At 59.4% G+C, this 18,377-nt stretch overlaps 1 protein-coding gene across 2 annotated transcripts in view; it reads left to right on the top strand.

Moving 5' to 3' along the window:
- Positions 1-14,882, top strand: part of COL6A2 (collagen type VI alpha 2 chain) — a 31,116-nt gene extending 16,234 nt beyond the window's left edge. The window contains exons 6-28 of one of the 2 annotated variants that reach the window (XM_086319973.1): positions 587-640; positions 726-770; positions 1,063-1,089; positions 1,319-1,345; positions 1,444-1,488; positions 2,048-2,101; positions 2,502-2,564; positions 2,981-3,043; positions 3,328-3,417; positions 4,025-4,087; positions 4,675-4,737; positions 4,948-5,010; positions 5,377-5,439; positions 5,713-5,763; positions 6,008-6,043; positions 6,268-6,330; positions 6,416-6,478; positions 6,622-6,657; positions 6,845-6,890; positions 7,159-7,311; positions 7,478-7,930; positions 8,161-8,199; positions 13,771-14,882. In XM_086319973.1, coding sequence (XP_086176099.1) covers positions 587-640; positions 726-770; positions 1,063-1,089; positions 1,319-1,345; positions 1,444-1,488; positions 2,048-2,101; positions 2,502-2,564; positions 2,981-3,043; positions 3,328-3,417; positions 4,025-4,087; positions 4,675-4,737; positions 4,948-5,010; positions 5,377-5,439; positions 5,713-5,763; positions 6,008-6,043; positions 6,268-6,330; positions 6,416-6,478; positions 6,622-6,657; positions 6,845-6,890; positions 7,159-7,311; positions 7,478-7,930; positions 8,161-8,199; positions 13,771-14,369 — 2,259 coding nt within the window. In that variant the 3' untranslated portion in view covers positions 14,370-14,882. Of the gene's footprint in view, positions 1-586; positions 641-725; positions 771-1,062; positions 1,090-1,318; positions 1,346-1,443; positions 1,489-2,047; positions 2,102-2,501; positions 2,565-2,980; positions 3,044-3,327; positions 3,418-4,024; positions 4,088-4,674; positions 4,738-4,947; positions 5,011-5,376; positions 5,440-5,712; positions 5,764-6,007; positions 6,044-6,267; positions 6,331-6,415; positions 6,479-6,621; positions 6,658-6,844; positions 6,891-7,158; positions 7,312-7,477; positions 7,931-8,160; positions 8,200-11,601; positions 12,687-13,770 lie in introns of those variants that run through there. The other variant, XM_086320062.1, reaches the window with a different exon arrangement.
- Positions 14,883-18,377: the final 3,495 nt, after the last annotated feature.

Raw genomic sequence — 18,377 nt, 5'->3', positions numbered from 1 at the left:
CCCAAAACGGGGCACAGATGTTCAGAAGCCTCTGCCCACCCACTAGTTCCTGTCTGTGGTCTCCCTCTTCCTGGATCCCCAAGACCTTCTGCTCCTTACTCCTCCCTTCTCTGACCTCTCACTTCTGCCCATCTTTGCCCTGAAACTGGAAGCATCTTAATAAGTAGATGCATTTACTTAATACAGCCCCACACTGTACTGTTAAACCTTGAATTCTGAGGAGCCGGCCTGTCTTGAGGTGTTATTTAGCTGCCCCCACAGGATTCAGAGGAATTGACATCATGGCATGAGATACGGGCAGGAGCAGCCAGGTGCAGAATTGGAGTCCTGTAGATCTGTGTGGGCACCCCCACCCCAGGGCCGCTCCAGCCCCACCGCAGGGTGGCTTCTCAGAGAGCTGACGGTCAGAGCTCAAGGGAACAGGTCAGATAGGCCTGTTCTGACAGGGTCCAGGATTCTAGGGGTCCCAAGGTGGCGCTGTAATTGTCACCTGGCCACCCAACCCCAGGACCACAGTCTTACCACCTCCCAGGAGCTCTCCTGGCCCAATGCCTCCCTTATTCCTTTCTCTGTCATCTGCTTTCAGGGCGCCAAGGGCAACATGGGTGAGCCTGGAGAGCCTGGACAGAAGGGGCGACAGGTGAGTGCCCTCCCCACCCCGGCCCATCCAGAGGCCCCTGTCCCCACGGCTGGGGTTGCATCCACCACCCTCTGTTCTTCCACAGGGAGATCCAGGCATCGAAGGCCCCATTGGATTCCCTGGACCCAAGGTAAGTTGCTGCTGACCCTGCCTGGGGGGTGGGGACATGGGGACAAGCCAAGGGCTTCCTGCCTCCAGGAGGGGCCAGCCACGGGGTCAGGCTGTGCCCGGCGCAGTCCATCACCCCGCCCCTGACCCACGGAAGCGAAGTGCCTTGGTATTTCCGGCGTCGCATCATCCCTGGTGGCATCTCTCCACCAGAGCCTGCCGACACACCCCGTTCTCTTCCCTGGACCTGGTGGGTGGGTCCCAGCACCCTGCCCACCCGTGGTAATGCTTCTTTTCTTTTCTTCTGACCTCAGGGTGTTCCTGGTTTCAAAGGCGAGAAGGTGAGATTCCACTCTGGGCATCTGAGCATCTGGGCATCACCCAGCCCAACCCCCTCAGCTGCATCCTTCAGTGAGCCCAGGGTCCTTGCTGGGACACGAGACCCCGCGTCATGCCAGTCATGACCTCTGGGGCCTCTCTGGCCCTTGGTCTGAGGCAGACTCCGCCCGGAGGCAGTGGTGTCTGTGATGCGGGAGATCAGCACTAACTGGCCTCTTTCCTCCTGCACAGGGCGAGTTTGGAGCCGACGGGCGGAAGGTGAGCAGAGCGGCGGGCAAGGGCAGGGTGCCCACCTTCCCACAGCTCTGAAGGAAGTACCAGGGAGCTAATGGGGTCCCTCCTCCCCTCTCCTCCAGGGTGCCCCGGGCCTGGCGGGCAAGAACGGGACAGATGGGCAGAAGGTGAGTACACCGTCCCTGGGCGGGGCAGCAGTGCCCACGGAATGAGCATGAACCCTTTCAGACTCTCAGGTCCTTCAAGGGGTGGGCTTCTGGGCCCATCCGCCCACTGCCCACACCTGTGGCTTGGGCAGCCCCTGGTCGTGCCTCCTCAATGGACACAGGACAGATGGGGACCCGCATGAGGGGAGTGGACATTTGCTGCAGAAAAGCAGGTACTGGCCAGGCAGGAGTCTCCCAGCCTGGCCTGCAGACCTTATGTCTGGCCTGGCTGGGGGTTCACAGACCTGCACGGGTGCACACTCACAAGTGTTGCAGGAGACCATGCATGTACGCACACATGCACACATGTGGAGGAGACACCACAGACCCACACGCTCCCAGCCACACCCCAGGGGTGCCCTCCCACCTTCACAGAAGTGCCACCCTGACAGCCATTCACACAGATGTCCCACAAGGGGTGCCCAGTGTACCCAGACCTGGCACCTCTGACCCCTGTCATCAGGGCTCGTGTCCCCACATCCAGCCCTGATGCGTCTTCTGCTCCCCTCTTCTCCTTCAGGGCAAGCTGGGGCGCATTGGACCTCCTGGCTGCAAGGGAGACACCGGGGATCGGGTAAGTGCAGCCTGGTGGCTCTGGGAGATGCTGGGCACCAGGCAGGGGTCAGTCCACCAGCTGTAGCAGGAAGCCAGGTGGCAGGGGCCATAGCGGAGCTCCTCCCCAACCACTTGTCCTGGACCCCTGCCAGAGTTCAGCCGGTGTTGGGGTCACAACGTGACAAGTGACCTCAGGGCTCTTGAGTCAGATGGAGGGGAACTGCTCTACAGTCCCAAGGCACGTCCCCCCAGGTTAGCAGCTTGTCTAATTGGCCCACCCAGGCCCAAGGGGTCCCGGCATCCAGTCCAGAGATGGGGTGCTGGTCACCCACCCCCTGGTCAACTGGCCCTGAGCTCACAGAGAAAATTCAAGCATGGCCCCAGGCAGGAGCCCAACACAACCCTCTCCCTTCTCTCAGGGCCCTGATGGCTACGTGGGGGAAGCCGGCAGCCCTGGGGAGCGAGGAGACCAAGGCTCAAAGGTAGACCGCCTGGCCATGGCGCGGGCAGGCCAGAGCAGATGGGGCCACCACCCTTCCAGGGCCTTCTCCCTGCCCACAGCACCCGGCCTAGACACCCAAGAGGCACTGTCCCTGAAAACCAGGCCGGGGGCCATGGGGTGCCCACACATGGGGGTCATGTGGTACCCACAGTGGGGGCCATGAGGTGCCCAAACATGGGGGTCATGGGGTGCCTACACATGGGGGTCGTGGGGTGGCCACACATGGGGGCTGTGGGGTGCCCACACATGGGGGTCATGGGGTGCCCACACGGAGGCAGGGCTTGCTCCATGGACACAGGAGGAGAATTGCAAGCCCCCAGCCCCACCGGGGTCCTGTCCTGCTCCTGGGTCTGAGGAACAAGAGGCTGATTTCTTGATTTCTCCAAACACTTCCAGGGGGACCCTGGCCGCCCAGGACGCAGAGGCCCCCCCGGGGAGAATGGGGCAAAAGGAAGCAAGGCAAGTGTTCCCGTAGGCCCTGCGCTGAGGCCTGTGCTACCCCATGTGGGGAAGGGGCAGTGAGGAAGGGAGGGAGGTGGTCATGCAGGCCAGCCTGGATCCTGAGCACCCCCCACCCCATCTCTCTGGCCCTGCTGCCAGGTGACCGGGGTATACTGCACCTGAGGCAAACGTGGTCCCTCTGGAGGCAGCGGGTGTGAGTCCACTTGGGCCTGGGCCCTGCCCCTGGCCACTCACACATGTAACCAGGCCATCACTGTAACTGAGTTATCTCCTCCCCACAGGGCTATCAAGGCAACAACGGAGCCCCAGGAAGTCCTGGCCTGAAAGGAGCCAAGGGCGGGCCTGGGCCCCGAGGACCCAAAGGCGAGCCTGTGAGTTCACATCCGCCCAGCCCCGGGGTGCCCGTCCCCCTGGCCCCTCCCTCCTGCTGAGCCACCCCAGCACACTCCCTGCTCTGGGCGTCTCTGAGCCCAACATCCTCTGGCATCTCTAAATGTGCCCCTTGTCCCCATGCTGCAGACACCAAGCAGGGCCACCAAAGAGTGGCCTGCAGGGCCCAACCACGCCCCTGCCAGACACTTGGTGCCTGTGAAGTGGCCCCGTGTCCCCATCTCACCCCCCTAGCAGGACTCCCCTGAGGGCTAAACCTAGACCCAGAGACACACAGGGCCGATCTCCGGGCTGACCCTCAGAGAGGTCGCAGCCTGAGGCCTGGCCTAATCCAGCAGGGACCTAAGTGACCACGCAGAGAGCTGGTCCAAGCTGGTGTCAGTCATGTCACCTGAACCCCCAGCCCGCATCATTCCCAGACCCTCGGCTTGGACAAACTGGCCCATCAGAAGACACAGTCTAGGCTGAAGCACTCTGAAGGGGGTCCCAGGCCCCACCGCCAAAGTCCTCATGGCGAGAACAGAGAGTAGGGTTCCCGTGTGGCCCCCACCATCAGGACCCCCCTTTCCACAAGCCTGTTTTCTGCAGGGGCGCAGGGGAGACCCTGGAACCAAAGGCGGCCCAGGCAGTGACGGCCCCAAGGGTGAGAAGGTGAGTGTCTGCGTTAGGGGAGCCTGGGGCATTGTCGGCCGTGTCTGTGTCTGCACTGGGGTCTCACTGGGTTGAGGGGCCAACGGGGCCCCTGTATCAAGGGATGACCAACACCCCCTCCACAGTCCACCTCAGACAACGAAGGCAACCCCCAGGGCCTGACCGTCAAGGGGTGCTTCCTGCAGGGTCTGGGAGAGCAAGAGGCACTCCCTGCTGAGGGGCCTGGGCAGGGCCAATTCCATGCACACCATGCACAGTTGAGCAAGCTGCATTCTGCTCCACCCCCGGCCTCCCCTCCCCTCCCCTGCACACATGTGTTCCTGTAGTTGGCACAGGAGGTCTTGTGATGAAAGCCGAAGGTGGCCAGCTCCCTGTGAAATGTGAGTGAAGGGCTCCAAGGAGGGCTTCCTCCTCTGGACATGAGTGGTGGCCCCTGCCTGCCCAGGCTGCAATGAGGCTGAGTGGACAGGCCTGCTGTTCCAGCGTCACCCTCCACAGTGTGCGGCCTCCTCCTCCAGGGAGTTAGTGATCCCCTCTCCCACCTCCCTCACATGCAAACCAAACTAACCTGGCCTTTCTTCTCACAGGGGGACCCTGGTCCTGAGGGGCCCCGGGGCCTGGCTGGAGAGGTTGGCAACAAAGGAGCCAAGGCAAGTGGTCATGGCTGGGTGGTCACAGGGGCCACGTGCCCTCCTGCTGGAGGGGCTGCACCAGGAGCCCCTGCCTTCTCCTGCCCTCCACCTTCAGACTCAGCCCGGGGGCCACTGTGGTCAGGGCTGAGGGCCTCTCAGAGGGCAGCACAGCCCCACCTTGCTCACGTCCACAGTGAGTCTCAAGCGCTTCATCCCTCTTCCTTCCAGGGAGATCGTGGTTTGCCTGGACCCAGAGGTCCCCAGGGGACTGTCGGAGAGCCTGGGAAACAGGTCAGTAGCAGAACGCTGAGGAGGGCCCGTGGCTCTGGGACCCAGGCCCCTTGCTGTCTTTTGACCTCATTGTCCCCCTTCCCCACCCTGCAGTCCACTTGGGTCTTCTGTCCTTGGGCAGGAAGGACACTGTCCCCAAAAACCTGGGCAGCGGGACAGGGGGCATCTCACACCCTCATCCTGCCCTGAGGGGTCCAGCTTTATCAGATGGGAGGCGGTGTGGGGCCTGGGAGCTGGACGTGGCTCATGGAGAGTAGAGACCTTCAGGATGCCCAGCCCCATGGGGCAACAGTGTCACCTGGGGGTCAGAGCAGGATGACGTCAGTCCCCCTCTGTGCCGACTCCTTGCCTCCTTTCTGTTCTCAGGGATCTCGGGGAGACCCTGGTGATGCTGGTCCCCGCGGAGATTCGGGACAGCCTGGCCCCAAGGTATGCCCCCTCCCCACCCTCCAGGATGGGGCTAGGAGCCTGACCAAGTCTTCCAGGAATCTGCCCGCTCAGCCCCCTTGGTGTGGGAGGACATCAGGGGCTGAGCAGCAACCCCCCTACCTCCCCCATTTTCTCACCCTTGGGGGTAGTATGTCTTCCCAAAGCGGTCCCTGCCCATGAGGCCCCTCCCCACCTGCCCCAGTCCAGGCCAGCTGGCTTAGTCTCCACATTTTTCCACTGGACCTGCCCTGACTGGCCTCCTGTGTCCCCCAGGGAGACCCTGGCAGGCCTGGATTCAGCTATCCTGGACCCCGAGGAGCACCTGTAAGTCCTGGCACCTGGCGTGGGACAGGTACTGGGGGAGGGCCATGACCAGGGAAGGTTCTTGCTAGTTCCTGCTAGGCCCAGGGTGATTGGAGAAGGGCCCGGGGCGCCAGCAAGAGGCAGGCCTCCTGGAACCTCAGACCTTCTCCCACAGCCTGTGTGGCTCACCGTGAGGGCTGGGACGGGGCTGCAGGGCCTGCCAGCCCTTGGCCCTTGCTGAGTGATCCCTGTGCTTGCTTCCCAGGGAGACAAGGGTGAGCCAGGCCCCCCCGGCCCCGAGGTACGTACTGTGGTGCATGGGGCCGTCTGTGCGCCTGGCCTCCGCTGAGCTCTGGGGGTGGGAGCTGGCTATGCCCTGAATCTGTGCGGGGTTGCATCTCTGCCAGCAATGCTGAGTACGGGTTCCTCCTGAAAAAGCCGGCAGGTCTGCTGAGGCTGGGGCAGGGAAGCAGTGCTGGGCCACAGAGCTCTCTGCGCTATTAACAAGGGTGTCCTGTGTCACAGGGGGGCAGAGGTGACTTTGGCTCCAAAGGAGAACCTGGGAGGAAAGGCCAGAAGGGAGAGCCTGTGAGTACCTCCATGCCCAGGGCAGAGCCTTGTGCGGGGACCACCCAAGGCATTGCCAGAGCCCACCTGCCCTTTTCCTTCTCAGGCAGATCCTGGTCCCCCTGGTGAGCCTGGCCCACGAGGGCAGAGAGGAGCCCCAGGACCTGAGGTAGGTCAGTCGCCATGCCTTTGGCCTTGAGGCCCAGCCCCTGGGTCAGCCTGACCAACAGGCACCCAGACCACGTGGTCCGCAGCCCTCGCAGCATTGGCCGTGAGGAATGTCACCTCTCACGGTCACCCTTCCTTCTCCAGGGAGAGCCTGGCCCCCCAGGAGACCCCGGCCTCACGGTAGGTATCAGTTGGGTTGGACTCAGGGGCCTCCTGCGTCTTAAAATCCTAAGAAAGGGCAGCAGGGACAGACAGGTCGGGGGTGAGCTCAGGGCAGGAGGTGGACAGGGTCGGCAGGCTCCCAGGAAGCACTTCTGGTCCCTCCCCATGGTTCACGCTCTGCCCCGCCCACCCGGCTGTGTTCCAGGAATGCGACGTCATGACCTACGTGCGGGAGACCTGCGGGTGCTGTGGTGAGTCGCGGCCCCCACGCAGCTACATCGGAGCACTTGTCTCCCTTGGGGCTCCTGTCCAGGGGTCAAGGTCACCTGCCCTAGCCCTGCCCTCCGGGTTGCGTTCACTGTTTCCCATGGTGCACTTGGGTGCACGCCCCTGGCGTCTAAGGGTGTCTCCATGGGCCGGGGGTCAGCGCGGCGACCCTCCCGCCCCTCGGTCGCCCGGCTCCGCCCTCCTGCCCGGTTCCCGCTGACCCCACCCCACCACTCTCCCGGCTCCCGGCAGACTGTGAGAAGCGCTGTGGCGCCTTGGATGTGGTGTTCGTCATCGACAGCTCTGAGAGCATTGGCTACACCAACTTCACCTTGGAGAAGAACTTCGTCATCAACGTGGTCAACAGGCTGGGAGCCATCGCCAAGGACCCCAAGTCGGAGACGGGTCAGCTGCACCGCAGTGGGGTGGGGTACGGGAGCGCCGGGCCGCAGTCTTGAGCAGAGAGGGGCCGGCGCGCAGGGCACCTGGGATCCAGACCGAAGCCCATGGGAGGGGTCTCGGAGGGGCCGTAGCTCTGCCAAGGCTGACCTCACGCCCGCGCCCGCTGCAGGGACCCGCGTGGGTGTCGTGCAGTACAGCCACGAGGGCACCTTCGAAGCCATCCAGCTGGACGACGAGCGCATCGACTCGCTGTCCAGCTTCAAAGAGGCCGTCAAGAACCTTGAGTGGATTGCTGGTGGCACCTGGACGCCCTCGGCCCTCAAGTTCGCCTACAACAAGCTCATCAAGGAGAGCCGGCGCCAGAAGACCCGCGTGTTCGCGGTGGTCATCACAGACGGCCGCCACGACCCCCGGGACGACGACCTCAACCTACGGGCGCTGTGCAACCACGAAGTGACGGTGACGGCCATCGGCATCGGGGACATGTTCCACGAGAAGCACGAGAGCGAGAACCTGTACTCCATTGCCTGCGATAAGCCGCAGCAGGTGCGCAACATGACACTCTTCTCCGACCTGGTGGCCGAGAAGTTCATCGACGACATGGAGGACGTGCTGTGCCCGGGTGAGTCCTGGCGGGGGTGGGGGGCGGGGCCGAGAGGGGTGGGGGAGGGGCGGGGAGGGCGGGGTGAGGGGAGGGATAGGGCGATGCAGGGAGAGGTGGGGCTGCGCGGGGAAGGAGCCGGGGGTGGGGCGGGGGGGGGGCGGGGTGTAGGCGGGGAGAGAGGAGGGGCTCCTGGCCCCGTAGGACCTGAAGGAGTCTCCAGGACCCCCGCCTCTTTTCCTCTCTCCTAGATCCCCAGATTGTGTGCCCGGATCTTCCCTGCCAAACAGGTAACGCAGGCGCCACTGACCCCCAAACAAGTCGGCAGCCAGGGCCGTAGAGAGGGCTGTGCAGGGACCTCAGGAAATGCTGGTGCGGCCACCCCCAGGAGAAGCCTCAGGTTCCAGACCTGTGGTGGCCCAGCCTCCAGGATCCCAGCATTTCTGAGGAGAGGGCTGGGGGTGCTCAGCCACCCCCCACCTCATGCATGTGGGGAAGGGGAGCTGCCCACTGGGCACTGCGCCGGGCTCTCCAGCTACTGGTCTCAAACACACAGGTGCCTAGAGGGACAGAAACCCCAGAGTTGCCTGGGGTTGAAGCCCTGGATCCATACATGAAATAGCTGGTCTTAAACCCTCCAGGAGGTGAACACATTCACAGCCCAGGGGCGGCTGAGCGAGGCAGAGGGACCTCTCCCCTGACAGCCCCATGCTGCTGCTGCCCAGCATCTCCGGTCTGATCTTCTGTCCAGAAGCAGACGTTTACGGGGCCATGCCCCCCGCCCGACATGCTGGCACTAGTGTGGGAGGCTGGGGACCCACAGAGGCTGCTCCAAGGAGTCCCTCAGGCAGGATGGCATCCTCCAGCCCCACTGGGCATCGAGCTGCTGCCTGCAGGGCTCTGCTGCAGTGACTGGGCCATGGAGGTGCCCAGGGACACCAGGAGCTGAGCCCCCACGGCTCGCCCTGCCCTTGCCAGCCGGGTCGTAGAGCCAGCTGGATCCTTGCGCTAAGTTGTGGGTGCTGGGCCTGTCCTGGAAGTGGGTCCTCCAGGGCTGACTCTGGGAGGTAGGGGCTGCCACAGCAGGCAGGGGCCAGGTTGGGCTGGGCTGCTGGCGGGTCCAATGTTGACGGGAACATGGGTCGTGCATCCACATCCATGTCTGCCATGAAGTTGGCGCTGGGGCTCCTTCCAGGCGTCAGATGGACCCCTGGGTAGGTTCAAAGGCTCCAAGGCAGCCTGAGGAGAGGGAATGTGTTGACTTGGGGACAAGGGTCCCTACTCTTACTCTGACAGAGAACTTCCAAGGAAGTGCTCCTGAGGTTGTACCAGTGACCACGCCATGGCCGATGGCGAGCAGTGGGGGCGCCCCAGAGTCAGCTGGAGACAGTGGTGTGTGGTGCCCAGGGCCACCCAACCCCCAGAGGCTGACCCAGTAGCACCAATCCCCATCTCCTCTGGGGCTAAAGGGGCTGGTGTCCCCACAGAGACCCAAACAACCCATGGTCTGTGCCCCTGCTGCCCTCAGAACGCCCAAGTCCTCTCAGGGTAGGAGCCCTGTGGTCAGGTGGCTGCTTGAGGGCAGAAACCTGAACCCAGCCCTGGTGCCAGGGCCCAGCAGTCATCTTGCTGAGGAAGTGTAGAGTCTCTCACCATGGGCAGTCGGCTGAGGGTCTCTGTAGCTACTTCTCACAAGCTGAGGCTGGTCCCCTCGTTCCTAGTTACTGAGAGTCTGTCATGAACATGTGTGGGATTTTGTCAGATGCTTTTTCTGCACCTATGATATGATTGGGTGGTGTTTTTTCTTTAGCTTGTCAACATCATGAGGTAAAGTCTTTGGATTTTGAATGCTGACCCAACCTTACAGACCTGACATAGATCCTACTTTGTCATGGTGTGTAATATATATACATGTGTATGTATATATGTGTGTATACACACACACACACACACACACACACACTGTTGGGCTTCCCTGGTGGCTCAGCGGGTAAAGAATCCACTTCCAATACAGGAGACACAGGTTCGATCCCTGGGTTGGGAAGATCCCCTGGAGGAGGGCATGGCAACCCACTCCAGTATTCTTGCCTGAAAAAAATCCCATAGACAGAGGAGCCTGGCAGGCTACAATCCACAGAGTCGCAAAGAGTTCGACATGACTGAACAACTGAACACACATAGATACAGACTGGTGGATTCAGTTGCTAGTATTTTGTTGAGGATCTTTGCATCTGTGTTCGTGAAAGATGAACAGAGCTGTGTGACCTTTCTTGTGATGTCTTTGGTTTTGATATTAGAGTGATGCTGGTCCCCAGCTTGGTGATCTCACTTCTCCTGAGCCTCCAGGACCTGAGAGTGAAAGGGAACAGACCCCTGAGAGACCCCTTCTCCCTTCTCCTAACTCTTCCTTTCACTAAACTCACACCCTCATTCTCCTTTTTTTTTTTTTTTTTAATTTCCACCTTGTCCTCTTTTTTTTTTAAATATTTATTTGGCTGCATTGGGTCTTAGTTGTGGCATGCTAGGTCTTTGTTACAGCGTTTGAACTCTTCATTATGCATGTGTGATCTAGTTCCCTGACCAGGGATTGAATCTGGGCCCCTTGCATTGGGACTGTGGCATCTTAGCCACCACCAGGGAAGTCCCTCATTTCCTTTAAAATGATTTGAAATTTCCAAGTAAATTAGACACTGTGCCCAGAGAGGAAGAGACCAGATGTAACTACAGAATGTGCTCCTTGACACGAGTGGACTCCGTCCAGCATGCTGAGGGCTGAGCAGACAAGGTGCAGGGGGATGCTGCCCACTCTAGTGCAGCCTGGACCTTCTGGGCCAAGTGGCCCTGTCCACCCAGAGACTCAGCCACATCTGGGCTTGGATTGAGCTGGGTGGCAACTCAGCTGGGGTGGAACCATGAAGCCGCCGTCAAAGAGAAACAACGCTGGACACCAGTCAAAGGCAGCAAAGGCAGGTTTTCCTCCACGACAGCTGCTGTAGGAGGGAGGAGAGCCAGGAGGCCTGAGCCCTGCTCCCCACACCAAGGCCAGGGCTCTGGAACACTGCGGCCCGAAGGAAGGGCGCAGGGAAGGGGTGGGGCCATGGGCCAGGCCACCTGAACGAGCTAACTGGACATGCTGAGGCAGCCCCAAGGACAGGAGGCGTTGGGCCCATTGGACCCAGGGGGTAGGCCCTGACCTCCCCAGGGACATGGTGGGTAGAGAGCGAGAGGCTCTCCGAGCGATTATTCCTCGGTCCTCGGAGATGGCTCTGGGCCTAGAGATTTACATCTAAAAGGCGAGGCAGATTTGTCTAAAGAAGTTGCTCCAGAGGGGCTTCAGGGGTCACCTGCCTAGCACCAGGTGGGGCTGAAACAGGCAGGAAATTCTCCTGGCAGTGCTGAGGCCCTCCCAGGGCAGGGCCCTGAGTTGTCAGCAGCCACCAGGCCGGGTCCATTTCAGAAGCCATCTGTGCTCAGAGTCTAGCGGTTCTCGAGCTCTTGCTCCATCTCCTCGGGGCTCCCTGAAGCCCCACTTTCTTGGCCTTGGCCCTCAGGGCCAACAGTGCAGCCTCCCTGGCTCCTCATCTAACCCCTGGCTGAGCCTTTGGCCCCTCCTCGTCTCTGAGGAGAGAAGCGGCCGGAGGCGTGCTCATACCCACCACATCCCTGAAAGGCCTCTCTGGAATCCCCCGCAGATGGACCGTGGCCTGGCGGCGAGCCCCCGGTCACCTTCCTCCGCACGGAAGAGGGCCCGGATGTCTCCTTCCCCAGGACCATCCCCCTGATCCAACAGTTGCTAAACGCCACGGAGCTCACACAGGACCCAGCTGCCTACTCCAAGCTGGTGGCTGTGCTGGTCTACACTGCGGAGCGGGCCAAGTTCGCCACAGGAAACGAGCGGCAGGACTGGATGGACCTGTTCATTGACACCTTTAAACTGGTGCACAGGGACATCGTGGGGGACCCTGAGACCGCGCTGGCGCTGTGCTAAAGCCGCAGGGTGCAGCCCCACCTGGCTGCATGAGCTCCTGGGGGCTGCCTGCCTTACACTGCCAGGCTTGAGACAGCAAGAAGCTGTTCTCTCAGTCTGGAGGCCAGAAGTCCAAAGTCAAGGTGTCCTGGGCCACACACCCCCTGGGCCTCTAAGAGAAGGTCCTTCCTGCCTCTCCAGTTCCCCTCTCTGCCTCTGTGGTCATGAGACTTGTCCCCTTCCCCTCTGCCTCCTCCTACAAGGACTCTTGTGGTTGCACTTAGGGCTAGATAACCCAGGATAGTCCCCCCCATTTCAAGGGAATTGTTCATTGAATTCCATCTGCAAAGTTCTTTTTGCCATATAAGGTCACAGTCACAGAATCCAGGATTAGGCTCTCTCAGGGGCCATTATCTGGCCAGAAAGAAAGAGACCAGCAGAGCCTCACACAAGACCCAGCTCCCAACTCCACCTCTGGCCTGTGCCCAGGGCCCCTGTGCAGTCCTCTTGTCCCCTGGCTGAGACATGGAGCCCCTGCCCACACCACCAGTCCCTACATCTCAGACTGCCTGCCAGGGACACAGAGGGAGCTTGCTGGGCAGTTTCAGTCCACCTCGAAGCTGCTCTTCATCTGCACCACCACCAAGATAAGCCGCATCATTAATAAGCTCCTTAAAAAAAAGAAAAAAAAAAATCTACTGAAACCCTCGCTCCTCTGCTGGGAGCAGCACTCCAAGGACACACCCAAGCGTGTCCTTCAGGTGCTGTGAGATCATCTCAGACATTCTATAAAAGCTGAAAAGCAAGGTACCTGAGTGTGTGCTGTGGTCAGCGGCTTGCTGGGGTGAATTGGTTGCTCACCGGATCTTGAGGGTGACCCATGTGGCACAGGGGGGTGGGGGTCACCTGGTGCCTACAGGACCCAAACAGGACTTCCCCCTCATGGTTGCTGCCAAGGGTCAGGCACCCCTGTGTGCCCAGCCCTGGGTCAGCACACCTGGGCTATGACCAGAGTCCTTTTCTGCCCAGGTCAGGAGGGGTGACCAAGGGCTGAGGAGCTAGACCCAGGTGGGAAGGACCAGCCTGGTCCACGCTGAGCCCCTAGGGTGGTTAGAGTTGCGATCTCAGCAGTGGCTAGGGGAGGGGTTTGGCTGCACATTCCTGGCATATGGATGGGGACCAAGCCTGTGGTCCCTCCTGTGTGTGGAGCGGGTTTTCAACCTGTGTAGTGGCATGGCCCCTAGGTCTAGCCTCAGCCTGGCAGCAATCTTGCCTGCACACTGTCCAGCATGTCCAGGCTGGTGACTGCCCAGATGAGGGCAACGGTGTCCTGGCCACACCTATGCCCACTGGCCTATCAAAGCCTCATCTAGTTGACGGGCCCCTCTCTCTAACATTCCCAAGCCTGGAGAAATCTGGCCAGAGGCAGGTCGTTGAGTCTGAGGATCTTCTTGAGATGTTTTTACACAGTCATACCCTCATTTCCCATGGACTGTGATCCTTTGGGGGCGTATCCAATTCTTGGGTCAAAAAAGGGGGCTTTATGGACCCCCTCCCATGAGGGCCTGGAGGCTGCTGGGCAGAGATGGTGCTGGTAGAGTGAAAAGGGGCCCCTCAGTCTTGGGGTTGGGGACATTTCCTGGTGGCAGCACAACCGAAAGAGACGGTGTCGGTCTCAGGGAGACGGTGGGAGTCTGCACCAGCGTCCTGGGCACTGTCAGGTGGGGAAGTTCCCTACCGGAGTGGCCTTGGGGGAAGCTCCAGCGTCTCAGTGCTCCTGTGGGCGGGGTGAGTGTAAAGAGGCCAGCGCGGGGCGTGGCCCGGCGGGCGCTCCAGGGGCCGGGCCGCCGGGCCTCACGTGGGTCGCCCGCGCACCACCCCTTCTCGCTCCTAGAGCTGTACGTGGCCCAGTGCACACAGCGGCCGGTGGACATCGTCTTCTTGCTGGACGGCTCTGAGCGGCTGGGCGAGCAGAACTTCCACAAGGTGCGGCGCTTCGTGGAGGAGGTGTCCCGACGGCTGACCCTGGCGCGCAGGGACGATGACCCGCTCAACGCGCGTGTGGCATTGCTGCAGTTCGGGGGCCCGCGTGAGCAGCAAGTGGCCTTCCCGCTGACCTCCAACCTGACCGTCATTCAGGAGGCGCTGGCGAGCGCGCGCTACCTCAACTCCTTCTCTCACGTGGGCACGGGCATCGTGCAGGCCATCAATCAGGTGGTGCAAGGCGCTCGGGCCGGGGCACGCCGCCACGCGGAGCTGTCCTTCGTGTTCCTCACCGACGGCGTCACAGGCAACGACAGCCTGGATGAGGCGGTACACTCCATGCGCAAGCAGAACGTGGTGCCCACCGTGGTGGCCGTGGGTAGCGACGTGGACACGGATGTGCTCTCCAAGATCAGCCTGGGCGACCCGGCCGCCGTCTTCCGCGAGAAAGACTACGACAGCCTGGCCCAGCCCGGCTTCTTCGACAGGTTCATCCGCTGGATCTGCTAGCGCCCCCCTCCCCCAGCCCGCACCCCCACCAGGCCCCGGGCCCCAGCCCCGTGACTCCTGCCCTACGGGCTCTGTCCTCCTGTCCATGGTGCTACTCCGACCCCACTGAGAGGTCCAGCCGCTGAGGAATGAGTCTCCACGTATGGGTATAAAGTCAGGAGTGAAGGACACCGGCCCACCCAGCTCCTACTGGGAATCCCATAGCTCCGGGCACCCCAGCCCTCCTCCCCTCTTCATCATCTGCCCTGGCCCTGCCCTCTATGCCCTCCCAGGACCCCAGAGGCTTCCTGGGGTGCACTTCTCCAGTGGACCTCCCTCAGCCCAGCCTCATTCACAGACTCATCCTCCCCCCTACCCCTGCCCCGTAAAGGCTCCCTGCCAGCCCCAACAGCCCCCCTGCCACTTTCAGGTCTCCAGGGGTCACCTTCCCCATCAGACTGAGCTGTGATAGCAGGCCCCATACCTCCCTGTGTGCACACACCCCAGTCCAATAAAGGCTTTGACCCCTCTTGCTCCCCAGTTTCCAAGTGACTGTACCAATAGGGATTCACGTAACCCCCAGGACTGATCATATCGCTGGGGACCCCGGATTGTTCTGTGCACCGAGATGTTGCTGGGCCTGGCCCCGTGTCCTTCAGTGTTCTGGGCTGAACTGTGTCTCTCTTCCCTGAACTCCCAACGTTCAAGTCCTTCCAGACACCACACTCCCAAGGGACAGGATGGCCTCAGCCATGGAATTCACCTCTGTAGTTGACTCTGGGCTGAAAACAATGTACTTGGTTGATGAAGTCTCACTCTGTCCCCGGACCAGGGCCAGAGTGCTTTAGGCACACTTGTTGGTGTTTGCACGACGATATTTGTGGATAGAGATAGATGGTGGAGAGATGATGGAGAGGTGATAGAGACAGAGGATAGATAGATAAGCGATAGAAAAAGATGATAGGTAGACTGATTGATTGATTGATGGGTATATTGATGATTTTAACAGAGTGATAGACGATAGATATAGATAGGAGAAATGAGACAGAGGCGGTTTTTTTCTGGCAGCCTCGGTGACTTTGTGTTCAGACACCCAGGTCTTTTAAGTTCACCTCTGGGGAGTGCCCTCTTAAACCCGGGCTGTTTATCATCTGCAGGGCCTGGCCTAGCAAAGGGCCTCAACATGGGGTCTTAAACACAGTCTAGAGGCCAGCGTTTGACCAGGTGTCTGCAGGGCCACCATCCCCCCAAGGCTCTTGTTCTCCCAGCCCACCTGTGTCCACGTTTCCCTTTCGTGCACGGACACAGTCATGTTGGATTAGGGCCTGTTCCACCCAGGATGACCTCATCTCAGCTAATAACAGATGCCATAACTCTACTTTCAAATAAGGTCAAATTCTGAGGTGGGGGCTAGAACTTGGACATGGAGTTTGGGGAAGGGAGACACAGTTCGGCTCAGAACATGGGGAGGGGGCATGAGACTGACTCACTCCACCTCTCCTCATCTGCCTGTGCAGGCTGCAGCTAGAGGGCAGGATATCCCACCAAGTACCTGCCCTTCCTCCGCCCCTCTCTCCCCCTAGAGAACCCAACAAAATGCCAGCAGGGGACAGAGAAGAGAGCCCCAGGTCTCAGAGCGCAGTGCTGGTGCCTATGAACTCCCAGGGTCATGGCAGGGTGGAGGGGAAGGGATGGTTGGGGTCCCTCCCTCCGGGTCTCCAGAGTTCTGCCCACTGGGCCCTGCACAGGTCCCCTCTGCAAAGGGAAGGACACACACTCTCTCTCTGTGATGCTGGTGAGTAGGGGGCCAGGTTCCTTCCAGGGCGCAGGCCACCCTGGAGAGCTGCAGCGTGCTTGCCACACTGGCATCCCCCACGTTCTCCCCTGAGGGCCCCAACCTCCCCAGAGGCCAAGGGCAGAGCTCCCTCTCAGGGCTGTTCTCTGAGGCCCCACGTGCCCAGCTCTCAGCCCTTGGGGGACCTCCAGACTCACTCCCTGCCACATACATGTGCTGATATTTTGGTTTCCTACAAGGCCCTTCACTCCATACACACAGGACACCCTCAGACCTCTAGCAAGGCCGGGTTTGCAGGGCCCTCCCACTCTGCCTGCTCACCCCCACCCAACCCTACTCGATGTGGATCCTCTCCCCTGAAAGCACTGGACATGAGTGAAGGAAACCCAGCAAAGATGAACCCAAATGGGCTCACTTGGGGCAAAGGTCACAAAAGGAAGCCCAAAGAGTGGCCACAGGACCCATAGGACAGTGAGGGGCGCCAGCCACGCCTCCAACCTCCAAGCAGGCATCGCCAGCATGAACTGTTCATGAGCTGGGACTCCACGTCCTCGTGGGAGCCCAGTGACTCCCAGGCGACAAAAGCGTGCACAAGGCTATGGGTCCACCTACCTAGGAATGACGTCCTTATTCCAGGACCAAAACATAGTGTTTGAGGAGGACCCTCAGCCTGAATGGATGTCACGCCTGTCAACTCCACTCCCCACAGGAAGGACAGAGTCGACCCAGAGAGTCTAGGCCCTCGAAGTGTCCATAAGGGGCCTGACCAGCCACACTCCTGTCTCTAGAAGGCACATCCCCTCACTGGTGTCCCCACACAGACACCCCTCGTGAATAACCCCACTAAGGCCCCCCCCACCAGCACCCCTCAGCAACAGCCCTGCACAAACATCCCCTCACCAAGGACCCTCACCAATGTCACCATTCTAATGTCCCCACACCAACATCCCACATGAATGTCCCCTTCACTAACATCCTGTCATCACTCAGCAATGCCCACACCAATGTCACCTCAGCATCATGCCCTCAGTAACGTCCCCTCAGTAACAACCCCTCACTAACGTCCCCTCAGTAACGCCCCCTCAGTAATGTCCCCTCAGTAACGCCCCCTCACTGTCCCCTCACTAATGTCCCTCAGTAACATCCCCTCAGTAACACCCTTCACTAGTCTCCTCACTAGTTTCCCATACTAACAGTTCCTAGTGTTCCCTCAAAAATGTCCCTTCAGTAATGTTCTCTCACCACCATTTCTCACTAATGTCATCTCACTAATACACTTCAAGAGACTCCTGGAATAATAGGCAAATTTGGCCTTGGAGTACAAAATGAAGCAGGGCAAAAGCTAATAGGGTTTTGCCAAGAGAACACACTGGTCATAGCAAGCACCCTCTTCCAACAACACAAGAGATGACTCTACACATGGACATCACCAGATGGTCAATACCGAAATCAGATTGACTATATTCTCTGCAGCTGAAGTTGGGGAAGCTCTATACAGTCAGCAAAAACAAGACTGGGAGCTGACTGTGGCTCAGATCATGAACTCCTTATTGCAAAATTCAGACTTAAATTGAAGAAAGTAGGGAAGACCACTAGACCATTCAGGTATGCCCTAAATCAAATCCCTTATGATTATACAGTGGAAGTGAGAAATAGATGCAAAGGATTAGATCTGATAGACAAGTGCCTGAAGAACTATGGATGAAGGTTTGGAACTCTGTACAGGAGGCCATGATCAAAACCATCCCCAAGAAAAAAAAAAAAAAAAGCAAAAAGGTTGTCTGAGGAGGCCTTACAAATAGCCAAGAAAGCAAGAGAAAAGAAAGGCAAAGCAGAAAAGGAAAAATAAACGCATTTGAATGCAGAGTTCCAAAGAATAGCAAGGAGAGATAAGAAAGCCTTCCTCAGTGATCAGTGTAAAGAAATACACTGAAAAAATAGAATGAAAAGGAAAACAATAGAATGGGAAGGACTAGAGATCTCTTCAAGATAATTAGAGATACCAAGGGAATATTTCATGCAAAGATGGACTCAATAATGAACAGTAACAATGTGGACCTAACAGAAGAAGATATTAAGAAGAGGTGCCAAGAATACACAGAAGAACTATATGAAAAGGATCTTAATGACCCCGATAACCACTATGGTGTGATCACTGACCTAGAGCCAGACATCCTGGAATGTGAAGTCAAGTGGGCCTTAGGAAGAAGCATCACTACAAACAAAGCTAGTGG

Source organism: Bos grunniens, chromosome 1 (assembly GCF_055505025.1).
Source record: "Bos grunniens cultivar Pamir isolate PY7600 chromosome 1, Bosgru_T2T1.0, whole genome shotgun sequence".
Taxonomy (NCBI): Eukaryota; Metazoa; Chordata; class Mammalia; order Artiodactyla; family Bovidae; genus Bos; species Bos grunniens.
Note: the sequence above shows the minus strand (reverse complement) of the source record. Positions and strands in the feature narration are given on the sequence as shown.